The sequence below is a fragment of the Varanus komodoensis genome, unplaced genomic scaffold (genome assembly GCF_004798865.1).
Source record: "Varanus komodoensis strain SLA01 unplaced genomic scaffold, ASM479886v1 scaffold7_1, whole genome shotgun sequence".
NCBI classification, from domain to species: Eukaryota; Metazoa; Chordata; class Lepidosauria; order Squamata; family Varanidae; genus Varanus; species Varanus komodoensis.
Window position 1 is genome coordinate 13,346,993 of NW_025336479.1, and position 20,379 is coordinate 13,367,371.

At 46.0% G+C, this 20,379-nt stretch overlaps 1 protein-coding gene across 1 annotated transcript in view; it reads right to left on the reverse strand.

Moving 5' to 3' along the window:
• Nucleotides 1-381: 381 nt before the first annotated feature.
• Nucleotides 382-20,379, reverse strand: part of ATP10B (ATPase phospholipid transporting 10B (putative)) — a 67,241-nt gene continuing 47,243 nt past the window's right edge. The window contains exons 16-22 of the mRNA XM_044454007.1: nt 18,714-18,790; nt 17,835-17,960; nt 15,638-15,838; nt 12,600-12,680; nt 12,407-12,511; nt 10,884-11,071; nt 382-1,820 (exon numbers count right to left, since the gene is read on the reverse strand). Coding sequence (XP_044309942.1) covers nt 1,361-1,820; nt 10,884-11,071; nt 12,407-12,511; nt 12,600-12,680; nt 15,638-15,838; nt 17,835-17,960; nt 18,714-18,790 — 1,238 coding nt within the window. The 3' untranslated portion in view covers nt 382-1,360. The remainder of the gene's footprint in view (nt 1,821-10,883; nt 11,072-12,406; nt 12,512-12,599; nt 12,681-15,637; nt 15,839-17,834; nt 17,961-18,713; nt 18,791-20,379) is intronic.

Sequence of the window (20,379 nt, forward strand, 5' to 3'; positions counted from 1 at the left end):
CTGTCAGCCATTTTGCACCAGCATATCCCCCATTCCCAATGCCACTCTGCAGAGGAACTGAGGCCTGAGTTTCAATTCATGAGGTAGATGCAGAAGGCAGAACTCCGGCTTGAGTTCATGAATGGGGATGGATTAGAACTCATGCCCAAGGCTCCCATTCTTTACATTTGGCCATACATACAGTGTTGGTAAACCTGCTTCAGTTCAATAGAGCAAAGAGATTTCTGGGTAAGGAAATCAATTGGAATTAAGATACTTGAATTCTGCTAAATCCATTGAAGTTAAATCAATTTAGATCAGGGATGGGGAATATGTGGCCTTCCAGAAGCTGCTGGATTTCATCTTCCATAATCCCTCACCACAGACTGCTGGCTAGGGCTGATGGGAGGTGTAGTCCAGCAGCATATGGAGAGCTACACATTCTCCACCCCTACTTTAAACGAATCCAAGCATTGTTGTTTAATGGAAGGTGGGTGGGTTGCAACCTTGTTCCCTGATCTTACACTTATCTTCTTGAAGATCATTCCTTTGAAATCAGTGGACCTTACTTCTAAGTAAGTTCTGGGGACTCCAGTGATGGGACTTCAACTGGGGCTGGGGCATGTTGGGGATTCTAGGCCCCTTCTCTGCCTCAGCATGTGTAAGACCGTGCCTTGAAACAGTTTTGGATGCTAACTTGCACAATGGCCAAGTTTAGTGCAATAGCTTACTACATATTGGTATTTAAGGCTGCAAGTCTATAAACATTTATCTGCTAGTAAGTCCCATTAAAATGGGTGAGGATTATTTCTGAGAAGACACAAATGGGATTGCACCCTAAATACACATTCATTTTACAGTGAGATGTTACAATCTGAAGAATTTCCTAGCAAAGATTTATAGAACAATACAAACAAATTGATCAGAATTGTACAGCAGAAAACTATGTGATTATTTATCTGCCATCTTGACATAAGGCTCCAGATGATAACCAGCATGATTATGATCAGAATCATCAGTGACTCATGCCTGGAAAAACAATACAGTCCTCCTCAGGTGTCAGATAAAGAGCTGGTTTCCAAGCAAATTGTACATTTCACATGGATGAGGGAATTCTTGTCTAATGTTTTTCCAAGCTGTTTCCAACATCTTTCTCACAAATAAGAAAACTTCAATACACCCAAGGTATGTCACATTGTAGAGAAAAATATGCTGCCCCAGTAGCTGGTGAAAATTGTAACTTAGGTTCCTCTTTCCAGAAGGCACTGCTATTTAATATAAATATATTTTTTTCCCTCAGCTAACATGTAGACAGCCGAGGATGTGCAAAGAGGCACTTCCAATTCTTTCTTTTCTTTCCCTTTGTTAGTCAAAAACTCTTTCATAGAGTCATGGCACTTATAGACCTCCGGTGACTTTTTCCAATAGAACTCCCAGTATTGTTGGACAGGAGGCCAGACAAGGGCTTTGTAGCTGCACCTTGCCCAGGAGAGGTTGCCACTGATAAGATCCTGGAAGCAGCTGCTTCCTGGGCCCATCTTTTCACGTAGCCATCACCTTCTTCGTTCAATATCCATTCTTTCTCCTGTTCTGGATGGCTGAGCCCCTGATGTACATTGTTCTCAGAAATTACAAGTTCTGCTGATGCATAATTAGTCAGTGTCACATCCGTATTTCCAATAGTTTGGTTGGGCTCCACACCATGGGCTACTGTGCCTTGTTCTCTCAGTTTCCGTTTCTGTATTTCCCAGTTGCACTGATTTCTGGGGAGCTTATCGAGGTGTTGTGCTTTCACAATGGGAGATGCAATGAGGGTTCCTTGCAGGGCCAAGAAAAGATACCTTGGGAAAACACAACAACATTAACACTTAATGAGTGATTTCGAAACAAAGAGTCTTCATACTTTGTGTCAGTTACGCTGAAGGTGCCTGATGAAGAGTAATATTTTCAATTGCTTTCAGTCAATGATCTATACACACAACTCACTTATTAGAGATCATTTTGCCTGTATTCAGCATTTATAGACAAGACGGTATTAGAGTTTGCAGCATAAACATTCCAGGGAAGTCATTTGTTTTCCCTGTGTGTCTGTAAATGCATATGTAGAACAAAGAAGCTCATAGTTCCTAGTTAGACTAGGAATGGGGTATCCATGGATTTCCAGATGCTGATGGACTATGCTACCAGACAGCTTACAGACCTTGACCATTGCCCAGGCTGGCTAGGGCAGATGGAAGTTGGACTCTAGCAACATCTGGGGGGCCATGGCTTCCCTGCTCCTGAGCTAGGTGATGGTCACAAAGGATGAAGAAGCTGAGGATTGGAATGGTCTCTCTGAGTATCGGGTAGCTGCTAGTGTGGCATCATGGCTAGAAGTTGGCTTAGGACCAAGAAGAGCCACCTTCAAATCTCTGCTTAGCCACCGTTGTTCAGCTTAATCTATCTCAAAGGGCTATTGTGAGGATAACAATGGGAGGAGAGACCAGGTACATCGCCTTGAGCTCCTTGGAAGGAAGGCAGGCTATACAGTGCTATGCACCTCCTTTGGTTCTTCTACATTGGGTTGTGTTACAACCTGCAGTTGAAATGGATTTAATTGGTGTGGTTACCACTTGATGTGCACAAGATACTCAACACTGTGAAGCTGCTAGGTACTTTTATTGTAGCATGAAAATTAAGAACACAAAAAGAAACTGGCACTTGTTGGTTGTGAAAGTATACACCCCCTTTGCTGTGACATGCCGAAATGTGTTCTGGTGCAATCCACTTCCAGCTTCAATGCACTTGTTGCTGGAAGGTCCCAGAATGTGTTGGAGGGCGTATCTGAACAGACAACTTCCTGAAGATCAAGGAGCTATCAGAACAACCCTGTGATAAAGTTGTTCAGAAGCACCAATCGGGGTCGGGTTATAAGAAAAATCCCAAACTATGAACATTCCCCAGAGCACAGTTTGAATCCATTATTACAAACTAGAAAGAACATGGCTCAGCTGTGAGACAGCCTAGAGAAGACCATCGACCAAAGCTCAATGACTAGGTGTGAGGAGCAACCAGGGGGCCAATGGTAACTCCGAAGAAGCTGGAGGGACACACAACTGAGATGGAAGAAACCATCGAGGGGAGCTCTATCATCTGGATGCACCACAAAGCGGGGCTTTATGGAAGAGTGGCAAGAAGAAAGTCATTGCTGGAACAAAGTCATATCCCAGCCCAGTTTGGAGCTTGCAATAAGGCACGTGGGAGACTTAGCAAACAAGAAAAAACGTTTTCTGTTCTTGTGAGACCAAAATTGAACTTTTGGGCTTTGCTGGAAAAAACCGTGTGTTGTGCAAAGTCAACAGTACTCATTGGCCTTAGAACTCCCTCCTCATGGTGAAGCATGGTGGAGGGAGCCTCATGTTCTGGGGCTGCTTTTCCACAGCAGGGACCAAAAAACTGGTCAGGATTCAGGGCAATTCTAGATGAAAACCTCTTTTGGTCTGCCAAAGACCTGAGATAGGGATTGAGATTCATTTTCTAGCTGGGCAGTGACCTTAAACACACACCCTAAGTCACACTGGAGTGGCTTAAAAACAAGAACCCAAATGTCTTAGAATGGCCCAGTCAAAGCCCAGACCTTAATCCAATTGAGAATCCATGAAAAGACTTGAAAATAGATGGGGACAGTTGAAAACAGCAAACTGCTGAACCAGTTTTGCCAGGAAGAATGGGCAAACACTGTAGCACCCAGATGTATGAAGCATCCAGAGGCGTAACCAAGAAGGCTATAGTTGTAATTGCTACCAAAGGTGCTTCGGCCAAAAACTGACTCGAGGAGACGAATGCTTATGCAACCAACAAATGCCAGTTCTGTTTTAGTCATTTATTTCATTTTTATACCACTCAATAGCTGAGGCTTTCAGGGCAGTTAACAAAAGCTAAAAACACAGAAACAAGTTTTGTTCACTTAATCTTTGTGCAACTGTCACAGAAGAATTAAGATCCTGGAGGAGAGGGTGAGAATCGAACCAGAGGGCCCTGATCAAAGGGGAGTTCTAAGCACTCAGAAACTCCAGCAAGTAAGGGATAATGCACATCTTATTGTTATCAAGACCAAAGGCCCAAGGATGCTGGAGGTGGCAGGGCTAAATGATTTATTGCAGGCAGCTGGGGGTCGGGAGATCAGCCACCTTGTGCTAGTCAGCTGACGGAGTGGGTGGAATGAAGGGCTGAGGGTGAGAGCAAGAGGAGGTCTTTCTTCCTCCTGGTGATGCTGCCTGCCTGTAGTGATGAAGAGACCAGTTGCTTTCCTGCCAGAGGTTGCTATGGACCTGAAGGCAGCACACACAAATCCAGTAGTCCAGTGCTCGCTTTCTTATTTTCTTGCCCTACTGGTACAACAAGACATAAGGGTCTTGGAGGAAGTGGGGTCAGCTTTAAGTCTTGTGTTTTTGGTTGCTGCTCTCCACCATCCCTCATCCTTCCCCTTTTAACCTATTTTATCCTACCTCTTTAATTCCTCCCTCCACACCTACACTTTACTACCTCAGTCGATGGATTTTTATCCCCTAAACTGTGCTTGAGTGAATTGTGTGTTAAGTCCAGTGCCTGGTTTCATGGGGAAGTGGGGTATTTGCCTCGGTGGATCGTTATAGCAACCATAAAGAAATCGTGCACCTTCACAGTGTTGAGTGTCTTGTCTACATACTTGTGATTAATCCCTTTCAAATGAAGGCTGTAGCACAACAAAATATGTCCATGTCAAAGGTAGGTGAATACTTCTGCAAGGCACTATAAATAGAATAATGCACGAGCTATGAAAATCATAGGAGTCCAGGTGGTATGTGGACTTAATTGTTAGAGATACTGCAGTCCTCTCATGGAAGAAGAGGTTTGCAAGCCACAAAAAGGAGCAGAGATGTTGAGGGCCATCCAGTTACTGCCAGCTAGAAATGAAGACAACTGAGACAGCTAATCAGAAAGGGGCAGTGACGGGCTTTCCTTAAATTAAAAAGCTTTGGCCACTCACGTTGGAAATCATCCTGTGGAAATGAGAGTTTTATGAACTAGCTTTCAGCACAGATTGACCAGGGCCCTGGGTAGAGATAAATCCCTTTCAAAATGTAACATCATTTGCTTGCACATACATGGCCGGCAGATTGGCGTAAAAATAAATTCAAAAGATGGTTGCCAGATTCAGTGCCAGTTTGCCTCTTTAGGGTTTAAACTCTCTCTGGGAATGAATTCAGCTCTCTCTGCTTTCCCAGCTTCTAGCTCAATGCAATCCCTTCTAGGTTTGCTTGACAGTCCATGAAGTAAGAAGAACTGGAAACAGAAAGTTCCAGAGCAAAGTGGGACACAACCCATTTCACTCCTCAGAGAGCAAGAGCAGCTCCATCCTGCCAATCTTAAAAACTGGAATTCAGTTCTGATCTTTCCCTGTCTCTCCACGAATTCTGAGCAGAAGTGGGGAGTCCATTATACCTGATCTTCTTCAGCCTGCTTTCCCCTTGGGAATTGATTGCACAGTTCTGATCTTTCACAATGCCTAGGGTTTGGTTGTTTGTGCACAGAAAGTCCAATAAAAGGAGGGGCTCCCTTGTGAGCGATCACTTTCTAGTTCTTCCTTAAGAGCATGGGTCCTCAAACTACGGCCCGTGGGCTGGATCTGGCCCTCTATAGCTCACCACGTGTGCATGAGCGCACGGCGAGGTGTCGGCTTGCTCACAAGGAGATCATTTTGGATTCGTCAGGAGAAAATGATCTCTGCACATGCATGCCCCTGCCTTTCTGCGTGTGTGCGCAGGCGCGTGCACCCACCCCGCCGGCCTGGCCCATGCCCATCCCTGGCACCTTTCAACTGGCCCCCTGTTCAAAAAGTTTGAGGACCCCTGCTTAAGAGCATATGGGTATGTCTTCCTTTTCATGCTGCAATGCATCCTCAATTCTACTATGGGAAAATGACAGTGCAGACAGATGGATACCGCTGAAGGCCCTGGTAGGATCTTTCTCTCCACTGCCATTCATTAACGGCATCAAAAATGCACTGTGGTATATTGTTACTATGGGTTATTTTTATGTGAATGAGCCTTGGATTCATGTGCTCCCTCCTCCCAAGGTGTGCAGAGGAGGTTCTTATCTCTGGCTCTAATTAACAGTTTAGTACTACTTTGTAAACATTGATTAATCTTAAGTATGGTTTATTGAAACAAGTCAACTTCATAAACCAATTATTACAGCCGGTTTGTTTCTGCAAGCCACAATTATTATTTATTATAGCCGCCCCGAGGCTTTGTTGCGATGGGGGCGGCATAGAAATGTCTTAAATAGATAAATAAATAAATTATTGCATTACATTTATACACTGTCTTTCTTCTTCCTGCGAAGAAGCCCACAAAGTTCTCCTCTCCATTTTATCCTCACAACAACCTTGTGATGAAGGTTAGGCTCAGAGTAAGTGACTGGCGCATCCAGTGAGCTTTATGGCCGACAGGGGATTAGAACCTGGATTCCCAGGGCCCCAGTCCAATACTCTAACCACTGTGCCCAGCAGTGGTGTTGCTTGCTCTGGTTCAGACATAACAATAAATCGTAAACCAAATTGTGCCAGAGAAGGAAAGGCGAGGAGCAGCACGTGAGCTTAATGCTTGCCCATATAACAGTAAGTCACAGTTGATCATTACACCTCAAGGCAGCAACGTACTCCGAGTTCCATCTTTGCGTACTCATAGCTTGGATGATAAACTGTGAGAGATGTTGCAGAGCTCACAATGCTTACCTATTTCTGCTGTTTAGCCTTCATATGCAGAAACACCTGCGGCACTCCGGCCTGAATGATGATCTTACAGCAGAGGAATGGAATTACCGTTTTACAGAATGCAGAACCCATAGGAACAGAATGCTATAGAAACAAGCTTAAGTGGTCTCATCATGAATCTGCCCTCAAATCAATGGGTGTTTATAGAAAGTGAGTAAAGAAGAGAGGAGAAGAATGGCAGGAATGGGACCTGATGCTTCCGAAGGGAAGGAGCGGGAGATCCTGCTTCTCGACTCTAGAGAGGGTGTGTTACGGGGAGAGGCATGCACTGTGCTCTCGCACGACTTCTAAAGCCTGTTTGACAGCTGGGAATTGTTTCTGAGTGCTGAAGCTAGCTACCTCCCAATTCCAGCACGGAAGAGAAAAGCACAGAAAGCAGTTTTCCTTTTGAAATGCTCAAGGGTTGCTCACAAAGAACTGTACTGCACAGCACAACAACAAAGCTTTCATGTCCCAGCAAAGGCATGTAGGACTCAGTTCCCCCAAACTACAGAAGAAAAAGCAGTGACCACATGAAAGGATGAAGGCTGTCAAGGATTTTACATTTCCCTTCTGGAAACAGCACAAAATCACAAGGAATTAGACCTTGAGTGGCAGATTGAGAGAAGACAAGGAACAGCACACCAAGGGCAAGTCAGTCTGGAGCTTCCTCTGGGAATCTGGTGGACCAGGCACCATATCCAGGCCTCACTGTACACATGTGCCTAGTTGTTCAGTTTGCACTAATTCTGTTTTTGCAGCAGGGCAGTTGGGGCAAATGCAGGGGAAGCTCCATAAAGGCAGCTGACGCCTTACTTTGGAAAATATCCTTCTGAACTCCTTTTTGAAGACAGCTTGTTCAAGAACGACCCAGCAGCAGATCCTATTCCTGGCATTTCCACGGCAGCCAACTCACCTTGGCAGGGGAATATCAAGCCAGAGTAGTCCACCAAAGGGCTTTTGTCACTGTTCTGGATGGAGCAGACAAACCTTGTGGCTAATGGACCACTGGAGGGGTGGGCCACATGTGTCCTTCAGAAGCATTGGCCAGCACTGGCTGCTCTTGCTGTGGGTCGCCAACGGTGAGTGACGATTGGGAACTGTAGGCCAAAACATCTGGGGGGCCACAAGTAAACTATCCCTGGACGGTTGGAAGCACAAGGTGACCTTAAAATAGTGCTAACAAGCTGTAACATCTGTTCAGGTATCCTCAACTTAGGATCCAGTCATCGATGGACAGAGCCCCATATCAGCCACGGCTGTCAAAGATGCTTGGCCACAGTAAGATTTAAAGTGAAGCTCATCCTTTCTTTTGTCAAGTTTCCCAGCCTTCCGCACCACAATTAATTTAGGCTTTCCAACATATACATACTGATCAGAACCCCACAGGAAAGAGGAAGGAGAGGAAGTACAAATGCCCTGCTCTTCATGCTTGCTTTGCAGCTAAACAATTTGCAAAAGAGCCTACCCAGTCGAGATCAAGAGGAAGCACCTCCAAGACTGCAACAACAGGCAGGAATGGGCTTCATCAGATATGTGAAATGGACTGTGATCCTCACATGGGCTGAGGGAAGCTGAAGGATAAACTATGTGGAAAACCCAAGGCCGTGGGTACACCTATATTCGCATGCAGCAGGGATGACCGAACACACTTGAGAGCCCATTATCGGGCCTGTGCTGTGGCGGTGAGGGCAGTGAAAAAGAATTTCTTTTCCGTTTCCATTGCCTCCTCAAAATGCCATCCGGCGGAGCTTTTTCGAGTGGTGCAAGAGCTGGTTCATCCAGGTCCTAAGAAAGATCTGGTTCCACCCTCGAAAGCTCGCTGTGACGACTTTGCCAAGCATTTCAGGGAGAAAATCGCTCAGATTTGTCACGAGCTAGACTCTACTAGTGACTCAGAGGTTTCTGGGGAGACACCAATGCTGCCGTCTGGTCCAAAATTAATGGATGAATTTCAGTTATTGCAGCCTGATGATGTGGACAAGGTGCTTGGACGAGTATGTCCCACCACTTGCCTATTGGACCCTTGCCCGTCTTGGTTAATAAATAATCCCAAGCACGGGATTGGGATCTGGATCTTGGAAGTGGTTAACGCCTCTCTGAAAGAGGGTCGGGTACCTGCCCCTTTAAAGGAGGCAATAGTCCGACTGGTCCTGAAGAAAGCGTCACTAGATCCAGAGATGGCCACTAATTATAGACCAGTGGCCAACATCCCGTTTCTGGGCAAGGTGTTGGAGCGGGTGGTGGCGGGACAACTCCAAGCTCTCTTGGATGAAACTGATTATCTAGACCGATTTCAGTCCGGCTTCAGACCCGGGTACGGTACTGAATCTGCCTTGGTCGCCCTGTACGATGACCTGTGCAGGGAGAAGGACAGGGGGAGTGCATCCCTGTTGGTTCTTCTGGACCTCTCAGAGGCTTTCGATACCATCGACCATGGTATCCTTCTGGATAGGCTAGCGGGATTGGGGGTCAGAGGCACTGCTTTGCAGTGGTTCCACTCCTATCTCAATGACCGATTCCAGTAGGTGGTGCTGGGGGACTATGGCTCTGCGCCATGGCAGCTATGCCATGGAGTACCGCAGGGGTCCATTTTGTCCCCTTTGCTGTTTAACATCTACATGAAACCGCTGGGAGAGGTCATCAGGAGGTGTGGGCTGCGGAATCATCAGTACGCTGATGATACCCAGCTCTACCTCTCATTTTCCACCAATCCAGGTGAGGCAGTGGCTGTGCTGAACCGGTGCCTGGCCGAGGTAATGGGCTGGATGAGGGCCAATAAACTGAAGCTCAATCCAGACAAGACGGAGGTCCTGTTGATTGGCGGATCGAGCTTCGGAGAGGGTGAATTGAACCTAGTCCTGAATGGGGTTGCACTCCCTCTTAGGGACAAGGTCTACAGCTTGAGAGTGCTCCTCGACCCAGAGCTTTCATTGGAAGCTCAGGTGACAGCAGTGGTGAGGAGCGCTTTCCTTCAGCTTCGGCTGATCCATCAGCTGCGCCCCTACCTGGAGTACGACTGCCTGGCGACAGTGACACACGCGTTGGTGACTTCCCGTCTTGACTTCTGTAACGCGCTCTACATGGGGCTACCCTTGAAGACAGTCCGGATACTTCAATTGGTTCAAAACAGAGCTGTCAGGCTGCTGACGGGGACCGGGCGTTATGTTCACATGACTCCAGTCCTCCGTCAGCTTCACTGGCTTCCCATTGAAGTCCAGGCCGAATTCAAGGTGTTGGTGATGACCTATAAAGCCCTAAACGGCTTGGGTCCCGGCTACCTGAAGGAGCGCTTACGTCCATATATGCCCGCCTGCCCCCTGAGATCTGCGGGAGAGGCCCTTCTCCGGGAACCCTCTGTGAAGGAAATTAGGAGGGTAGGTACTCGGAGGAGGGCTTTCTCTGCGGTGGCGCCCAATCTATGGAATGCACTCCCCAGAGAGGTTATTTGTTTTTCGGCACCAGGTGAAGACCTTTTTATTCAAACGTCATTTTAATTGCTAACATTATTTCCTTATTTTATTCTTTGGCCAGGGCAACTTATTTTATATTGTTAATTCGTTTTATATTTTTAATGTATTATATTGTAATTAATGTTTTGTGAGCTGCCCCAAGGCTTCAGCGAATGGGGCGGCATAGAAATTTTCTAAATCAATCAATCAATCAATCAATCAGTGACTGGAGGCAACCGAGACAAAACTGGACCTCCAAGTCCAGTTTCATGGCTCTCCAGTTGCACACCCAGGGACAAACAAAGGCTGTGGAGGGAAGACACCACAGATATAAGGTGCGACAGCATGGAGGAAGGCATCAACTAGAGATCGTGATTCACCACTTCTGAGGCCCAATCTAAATGAAGCTCTGGGTGCATTAAAACATTTTACCATGTTGGTGGAGCTGCTATCATGTCACATGTTGTTGGCATGTCAGAGATCTGTGGCTTGGGCAGGCATCCCCCTGCTAGACTCACGCTGCACACACGTGGGACACCTGCCCCGTGGGAGACCACATGGATCCTCCTTTCAGATGCTGCCAGACTCCATTTCAAAGCTATCTCAGCCATCCACCAGAAATGTAATTGCTGACGAGGATCTGACACCCAAACAGTTAGGAAGAGAGATGCTCAAACCTTGGGAGAAGTGCTGTGACTGGAGTAATGATGGATATGAGATAAAACGTTGGCGTGGAGAATTCCCTCTGCGTAATCCAATAGGGATTGGAAGGAGGGTTGCAAACAACACAGGCAGCACTGTAGATTGCCAAGAAAATGAAGTAGAGTAGGATGCTCATAATCATTACGATTCCATGGAACACAGTCTGTGAAGAGAATGGGAAAAAGAGCCATAATGCAAAGTGCCTTGTAGCTATGATTCTTCTACAGGAATAGGATGGAAGGAAATGTTGATGCAAACAAGATGCCATAGCAACAACTTTGCACAGAGGAAATGCAGGTTTTATGTAGTCAAGGACATTTGTGAGTAAGAACAACAAGTCGGAGTCTCCAACAAGGAAAGCCACATTCTAGGAAATGTTAGCATCATGAGTACACATGATATGGCTCTAGGCATTTTTGGGATCTGATAGTGTCTCTGAGTAAAGGATTGTGTAGGGACATGGCAAGCCCTTCTCTGTTGTATTTTAGGAGCTGCACATGTTATTGCTTATAGAAGGTTTATTTTTCCTTCTATAGTTCGGTGTTATTTATCGACAGGATGCAATCCAGTCAAGCATAGTGTTATCATCAGCCTGGTTCAAAGCCTTCAAGAGCCCAGCAAGCCTCAACAGTTTGCTGTTCTCTCAGTGGTCTTCAGCAACTTCAGCAGGGACGAGCAGTGGAGAAAATGGTTGATTCTAAGCCAAAAGCAGCTCAGGAGAGAGCAATAGCATTGCAGGACATAAAAGATGTATTAAGCACCACCAGCATGTCTGCTGGAATTGTTGGAGAGTGGACCTATATGCAGACAAATAATATGAAAGGTGTGAAGCCATAATGCATCTGAAGTTAATTAAAATAGTGCAAATTGAGAGTGCAATCCAATCTGGATGCCCATGACCCTCCAAATTTGGAGGATTGCTGGCACCTGAGGCAGGTCACCTCTGTACTCCTCCCACCCTGCACAACAGCCAATTTGGGCCATCTCAGTGTTGCACCTTGGTGCATGGGGAGGGGGTGGCTGGGAGGCCACCAGGGTACTTCCAATTCATGGCGATGCCTCCTGCCGCTCTTCCCCGCCCCCGGAGTGCCCATTCAGCCTCAGATGCAACTGCCCCAGTTCCCTCTGTACTGGCTGTGAGAGTGGGAGGGCACTTCCAAGCTTGGGACGCAGGTATGAGGCTGGAGTGCTTTTCTGACCTTGTAGCTAGATCTCCAAATTGCCTTGTGCCCTTTGAGACAGTGTTTAGTGGCCATAGGGTTGCAGTGCCTGCCGCTGACGTAACACAGATTCTGTTATGCTATCAGCAAACATAGGCATTTCAGTCTATGATGAAGCTGGGCGCAAAACATTAAAGGAAACCTGCAAGGGTTGTTGTAGAGTTGTAAGATATGTAAAACAGCTCAGCAATGCAAATTGTCATCTATAGGCTCTGTTAAACTTAAGTAATGGCTACCATATTTAAAATCAAGCAACTTGGAAGAATTTATATACATACCCATGTCTGAATTTCTAAAGCCTGGTGAAATAGAATAGTAAAGAGTGCAACAGTATTGATCGTTGTTCCAAAGGTGAAAACATCAATGTCAGAATCATAATATGCCTGGAAAATAGGGAAAGTGATAGGTATATCGCTTGCACATGTTTTTGGTTTCATTAACAGCTATTTAGAGAATGACTTAAATACTTACTAGGTAAGGCACAAAGAAGCAGACAAGGCTCTGGTAAAAGGCATCCAAAATGGCAATGTAAAATGTAAGAGGCTTGTAAATCTGTAGCAAAAAGAAGAGAGATCATCAGAAAACATGCACAATTCCTCAGTACTTCACCAAATATCTCCTCTGAACAGGAGGAGCCATACTTCAGGGGCAGATGGCATGCTTTGCATCATGCAGAAAGTCCCCCTGGGATCAACTCTGGACATGCCAGTTAAAAGAAACAGAGCAGTCATGGGATGCTGAGATTCCACAGGACCTTGTCAGACCCAGAGAACTGGCGGTATTGGGCTCGATGGTTTCAGGCACTTGATAGAAGGCAGCTTCCCAAGGCCTCTGTGGACTCTTGCTTTGGCTAATCCAAGGACTGCATTCACAGCACTGTTGTGGTCAGTTCAGTTACATTTTGGATGATTGTACATCACTGACTTTCTACCGAGTGGCATTGGATCCACGCCGGAATGGTCAGAGTAGGAAAGCTGGCCTGCAAAGTTGATAAAGTCTGTCCTTCCACTTCCACAAGTTATTACAGGCCCTGCTCTGTCCCCTCACAACTGGGGGAGAATGAACCAAGCTGGCTGCCTCCTCCCCAAGATCTCAACTGGGTCCTGGAGGGGAGGAAAGGGGCATGGCAGCGGGTGGGTTGGGGTTGTAGAGCACCGAATCCAGATGGCCCAAAATGGCTGTCTAGGGAAATGCAGGGCATGAGGTGCTGGCGGAGACTCTACCGCAGTATCTGCTGCAGGGGTGATAAGACTATACCCTTAATCTCTTTTGATTTCATTGCATTCCTTCTCCCAGTGCAAGAGAAGCCCCTGGAATCACATGTTTTTACCGTACCTGCAGCCTAAACTACACTGTGGTGTGGGTGGAGGAAGGTGAGGGACACGCTCTGTCAAAATTCACCCACCCTCTCCACAAGTCACCTTTTCACCCACTATAGCGAAGGATCTGGAAGAACCTATAGGGAGCCCATATCTTCTGCCTAATGGGAAGAACAATTCTGAGGTGGAAAAGGATCAGAGAGGGAAAACAAAAGCAGTGTCTGCCTTCCAACTCTTTTGCATTCCATCGAGACTGCTTGGGTTAAAAATGTGGTGGAACGGGTAGTGTAACTCTTTCAAACGTGCGGCCTGAGCCTCAGGGCTGCAAATGGACATTGCTTTTAAATCCATATCTATTGGCTACATCTTTATTGTTACTCTAGAGTAAGGGAAGGGACGATACAGTTCTTAAAAGCCCCCCTACTGTCTCAGATAGGGTCCCAATCCAGATAAGGGCTTCTGTGCCTACTCTAGAATAAAAATGAAAATAGAAAAGATGTAGCTGCAGATTTGTAGGCTTTCTGGATTCTCCTGGAAGATTGGCACAGAGGTGATGAAAGCTCTAAAGGGTTCAAGGTCTAGTGAGTCGTCCCAGTTTCTTGAAGGCACGCCAAGGCTCTGTGGCCTCCAGCTTGGTAGGAAGAGCATGAGAGATAATTGCCTTCAAGCTGCCTTCCACAATCACTGGGTGCGTTCACATGCAATGGCAACCCATCATGGTCAATCACCATGATGGCTTGTGGTGAGGTGCCAAACAACTATGACGAGCCCTTCAGATGACGGGCCTCATCATGGCTGCCCCGCTCCCTGCCCCTGCCTCCTTCTCTTTCAGTCTTTCCAGTGGGGTCCCAGCGACTCCAGAGGGAGGCATGGGGCTGTGATCACAAACCACGTTCAGCTCGCTGGGGCTGGCAACCAGTCTGTGCTGCACTATGGCTTACGCCCTGACGCCCAGCAGAGACAATGGAGGAGCAAAGTAGACACCGTGGAGGTGAGGGTGCCTGCTCGGCTCTCAGGTACGAGGGAGGCAGTCTGCTGGGCAGCTTCGTCAAAAGAGGCAGCACCTTTCTGTGGATTCCCTTGCCTCTGCTTGAGAGGCTTTCTCTTGAGCAAGAGTGGGGACGCAAGGCTGGGCTAGGTGGGGGATGCTCTGATCTTATTGCATGCTCCCCTAGGCCAGGCATCCCCTCCCCTGGCTCTGCTGGAAAGAGAGCCACTCAAGCAGGAGTAGGACAGGGGGAGCCTGTGCTACCTCCAGTCCTCCCCTCCCTGCTGTTGCTTGTGTGGCTGCCTTCTGAGCAGGAGCTGGGAAGGGTGCCGGGGCTCGGGGGGACGCTCCCTTCTTGGACAAGCCGGAGAGGAAACCTCTCGCACATTGGTGGCAGGTGGAGCGATCAGCTGAGCATCACTGCCAAGAGCTGGGCGGCTGTCAGCCGTGCTCTCTGGCCAGAGCAGCAATGACCACGCCTGCCCAGCAGCTCCCTTGTTCTCAGCCATGCTAAGTCAAAATAGTAAATCATTCCACCGGGGTTCAGACAACAGGACAAAGAATCATTGACCAGTGATCAATGTTATGTTGTGTGAACCCATTTGTCTGTAGATAAGGCCTTTCTTTGCTGTGGGAATGAAGCTGTTTGTCTTACTGAAGCAGCTTTGCTCCCAGGAAGGAAGTGCAGGAGCCTGTGCACATTCCGAGAGACTCTGAAATAACTGGAGAGAGGAATGTTTCAAAAGTCCAGCAGAGAGACCGTGCCTTTCATTCTCGGCCTGGAGAAAGAATTGATGCATCACTCAGGTACCTTTAGAGGACCATCGAGCATTTCCTGGCCTTCAGAAAATCAATATGCCCACAGACAAAGGGGAATGTAAACTTCCCTTTGCTTGGTTATAATCTGTGCCTGTATTTCAGCATTGATTCGATAAATTGTATATCATCTTTGACACAGGTGGTTTCTTTTCTTCCTAAGTATCCTAGAATCTTGGTTCTTGGCAGGACTAAGCCCTTATGGTTCACACAATATGAACCTAAAATCACATTTGTTTTGGATCTTCAACTAGCCAGCTGAAAACTTCGCCTCTGGACTGTATAATGGTCATAGGACTGCATGTTTCTCTGAAATCTGGTTGATGATGAACATTTTTTGTGGTTTGTGAGAAATCACTGCACATATCTGAGCAAGAAAAGTATACCTCTGAATTTTGTCCACTCTTGTAAAGTTCAGGCAAGTTTAATAGAGTTTCTGCAGAAACGTCCCTGTCTAAGACTCCTGAAACTAGTGGTGGTACTGAAGTAAAAAACATGTTGAAGAAGATCAGTTGCCAGTAGTCCATCATGGAGGCTCCCGAGAAAGCACAGAAGAACTGGTACCAGAAGAGCAAATTGACATAGGCCTGATGTGGAAAAGTTAAAAGGTGAAATGTTTCCAATGCTTGTAATGTTCAGGATATGTATTTGTATACACGTACCCTTATTTACAAAGGCATATAGACGATTACTTTCTAGAACTGCTTAGCAAGCTGATCTGTGACTCAGTTAAGCTGGATCTCATCAATTTAAGGCAGCCGGGGGTGGTGGTGGTGAATGACTCTGGAGAAAGTAAGAATCCAGATGGGGAACTACAACTAACAATGGCCACCTTGAAGATAACATCTTCTCATAGGAATGGAAAACCTATTTTGTAGGGCCAATTCATCAGGTTATTTGATGGAAATATCTACATTTTTACAGGCTTTGTCAGGGGACTAACGAAATGGCTTCTTGCATTAGACTGTGGGGCAGGGACAACTTTGGAGGGTCCCATAACCATTTCCCACCCTCTGGAGAGCAACAGGGCATGCATTTTCTCCTGCTGTGGTAGCTACTGCTAAACTGCCACTGACTTTCAGCAGCAGTTTGGTGGTGAGAACAATGTTTCTGCTTTAAAACAAGGCATGGGGGAGTGTACGCCATGTTTTAATGCAAAATTGTGCTTCTGAAAGCCTCAGGGAGCAGAATTTTGCATTAAAACAAACCATGTCCTCTCCAAGCACCTTGCTTTAAAGCTAAAACGTGTATTTTTCTTGCTCTTGCACACCACCAAAATTGGCAGCAATTCAGCACTGCAGCAGCAACAGTCTTTTGGGGATGCGTGTTGCAGCCTTTCAATATCCAACGTTAACCAAATCTGCAAGGCAACAGAGACAAAAAAATTGGAAGCTTAGCGTCCATTGAGAAAATGGCCATGGGGAGGGGGGAAGAGTGACTGGGCTTTTGAAAATGAAGTGATGGGGATGGTGGGAAATCAAGAAGGAAGTTTCTTAAGGCAATACAGCTCAGACATTTTCTCATGAAAACTTGCTTCTTCTTCCTCCTTTGCTGAACCTTAGTTGTGGACTTCCAAAAGGGGCAATGATTCATATTAACTCCAGTATGCACACATTACATGAGATTGAAGGTTTGTACTGAAACTTCTTCCAATATTGCCAATGCTGATTACTGTAGTTGCCAATGGATAGCATGTGGCTCCCATCAAATTAAGCGTATTGGCAGGATTTATATCCGAAGAAGAGCCAAATCCCATTCTGAATCTTTATAATTTAGATTCAAAATGTGTGCAGAAGCAGAGCCAGGGTTATACCAATGAGTGTGTGTGTTTAAAATAGAGAGTATGACCTATAAAGCCCTAAACAGCTTGGGTCCTGGTTACCTGAAGGAGCGCTTACATCCATATATGCCCGGCCGCCCCCTGAGATCAGCGGGAGAGGCCCTTCTCCGGGAACCCTCCGTGAAAGAAATTAGGAGGGTGGGTACTCAGAGGAGGGCTTTCTCTGCGGTGGCGCCTAAGTTATGGAATGCGCTCCCCAGAGAGGTCCACCTGGCGCCGTCGTTATTTGTTTTTCGGCGCCAGGCGAAGACCTTTTTATTTAAGCGGCATTTTAACTGTTAGTATTATTTGATCTTATCTGGCCAGGGCGGCTTATTTTATATTGTATTTTTTGGATTTTTAATGTTTATATTTATTGTAATTTATATCACAATTACTTTTATTTATTGTTGTAAGCCGCCCCGAGGCTTCGGCAAATGGGGCGGCATAAAAATGTTTAAATAAATAAATAAAATAAATATTTGAAGATAAATGTCTTATTTTGGCTTTTGGAAAAAATGGGAAGGAAGCTCTCTGGTTGATTTAAGGGTCAATCTGCTTTTATCTTGTCTATTTCTGGATGGTGATTCATCCTTATGGTTCTGCTTGTGACTTCACAGAATGCTTTGTAGGATATTTTTGGAGCTTGTGAGCTCCTGGTGTGGATCCCTAACCAGATTTAATATAAATAATCGTCATCCTCGAACTGAAGCGAGTGCATGCCTGGATGGCACAGAAGCACTGAAGGAGATGTTTATGCTTACCACATTTTTATAGAAAAAATATAGCACCATTTTCCCCAAGCGAGAGTAGCACCAGTGGCCGTGGACTAGAAGCAGCTTCTTGAGGTGCTTAAACTGAGTTATGGCAAAATCACTGGCCATGACAGCCTAAAAGTGAAGAACATTTGTTAAAAGGAACACTGCATTTTCATCTGATGCAAGCAACTCAGAGGCAGGCAAGCCGGACGGCAAAGTGGGAAATGCAAACATGTTTCAAGCCTGGTGAAATTTTAAAACCTACTCAGGTTTCATTGCAAAACTGTAAGCGTCTACCTTTCCGAGGGCCTGCTGGGAGTGAGGCTCTCTTTCTGTCTAAACCTGCACAGGACTGCATCTTAAATGAGTGAAAATATGACTATTACCAATCTGATGATAAGAAGAATTTGGGATGAGACAGCCTGAAACATCAGACACTTGAGCAAAATACCCAATGACTGTAATTTATTTATTCAGTAGGCCAGAGCTCCATGCTCAGAGACTGCTGGACTTGGGAGGGACGTACTTATCCATGGCTCACTGGCTTATATGGAAGCTGTGGCTCAGATCAGTTCTTGACATGCCAGAAGGTGATCTGGTTAATGAGTAAGACAGAACACTCTGACCAGCTCTGGACATCAGTACGAGGGAGGTCTGCATGCTTAAATCAAGGCACCCATATAGGCATTTTGATTAATTGTGGGTACAGACCATTTCACCTCATTTCCACAGTGTATGTTTGTACATTATGCCAGCAAATGATAATGATAACTTATGTTCATGTTGTATACAGAATGCACCCTCCTATAAATTCTGAACACGGCCGATGAATGCCTGAACAGCAGTTGCCAAGGCAAAAAGAAACACTGCAGTGAATCGGCATACCTGCATACCTTCTTGTCCAGAAAGGCCAATTCCAATATCAGCTGCCTGAATCATACTTACATCATTTGCACCGTCACCTAGAAAAGAGGTGAATGGCAACAATTAAAACAGTGTACAAGTTAATGCAAAGCCTTTTTTTTCTAGCATTGATCTCAGTGTAGGTAATACCAAGGGCTAGGTCTGAATGTGCATCTTGGGTTCAGCAGATGTCTCTTCACTCCTCCCCTTAAACATCTGACTCCTTCTCAGCCTTCTTGCAAGACAGCATCACAAGCCTTTGCAATTCCCCTTGGTTTCAAGGACACTTTCTCCACTGGCTGAGTTGCTGGGGTGGGGGGTACCAACTGCTTGAGAAAACTTGAGCTCAAAGATCTATTTTTACGAGCCTGCTTGTTTAAGTTCATATCTAGCATCATGGGCCAGGCAACCTGGGACCACTGAAAGCAGGTTTTGTACCTGCACGTCACCTGATGGCGACTCATCTGACAATTTTCAGTTATACATGTAAACTGCCACTGAATTGTTTTTGATGTGAGCAGAATCAGGGTGCTAAATGTGCAACAGTTAATTTACTCCTGCAAGTTATCATGTAAGGCAGCCATGGATCATGTGTGCATCCCCAGATGTACTGGCCTACATCACTTCCTCACCTTCAGCTAGGGCTCATGGGAATTGTGGGTCAAAATATCTGGTGGGCCACAAGTTGCCCACTCCTGCCTTACATGAAGCTTTGCCAAATGAGGAAACTTTGGATGATGAGCATAAACATCCGTACTCAGGGCCAAACCATACAGGCAGTAAAAGAAGAGCCCACCTGAAATGTTTGCACTTCAGGTGGAAGATTGTACAACTGAATGCTGTCCTTCAAGAAAACTTCCCTGCCTGTGAGGCTTGGATTAGCTGGCTCAAAAGGTTCCCCAGCAACTCTGGGATTCTATGAGCAGCAATTCATAGGCACATGGATCGCAGGCCAGCACAACACGACATTTCAACCATTTTTCTAAGAACAGGGATTTCCTGATAAAAGCCTCTCTATCCACTTTCTCCGCAACAGGCACAATGTTATCATTCCCTCCCTCACTTGCTTTTTCTGAACTAAAAAGCCTCTACCATTCTAACTTCTCCTCCTAACAAGTTGCTTCTCCTGCTTGATCATTTTGTGTATCCTTTTGTGCCTCTCCTGTACAGTATGTGCAATTTAGGTGTGTCCTTTCTGTATCTTTCCACTTTTTCAATATCCTTTTTAAGGTGTGGGGACCAGAACGGTAAACAGTATTCCAAGTGTGGTCACAACACACATTTCTAGAAAGGCAGTATGATTTTGGCAACATTCATTTGGATTCCTTTCCTAATGCTCTCCAGCACAGAATGTGCCTTTTCGCAGCTCCTGTGCACCAGGGTAACATTTTCACTGAGCTATTTCCATGACCCCCTTCTGGCCAGTCACTGCCAGCTCTGATCCATCAGCACATATGCAAAAATAAGAACTTCCCCCCAGGGTGCATCACTTACTTACTTTTGTTCCTATTAAATCACATTTGCTCTTTCAAAGCCCATTCTGTTTGTTTGGACAGATCCTCTTGGACCTCTTCACTGTCCCTTTTTGTTTTCCAAACCACGTGGGCACCAAGCACAGCCTCCTTCCCCCGCACTTGTGTACAAGGTG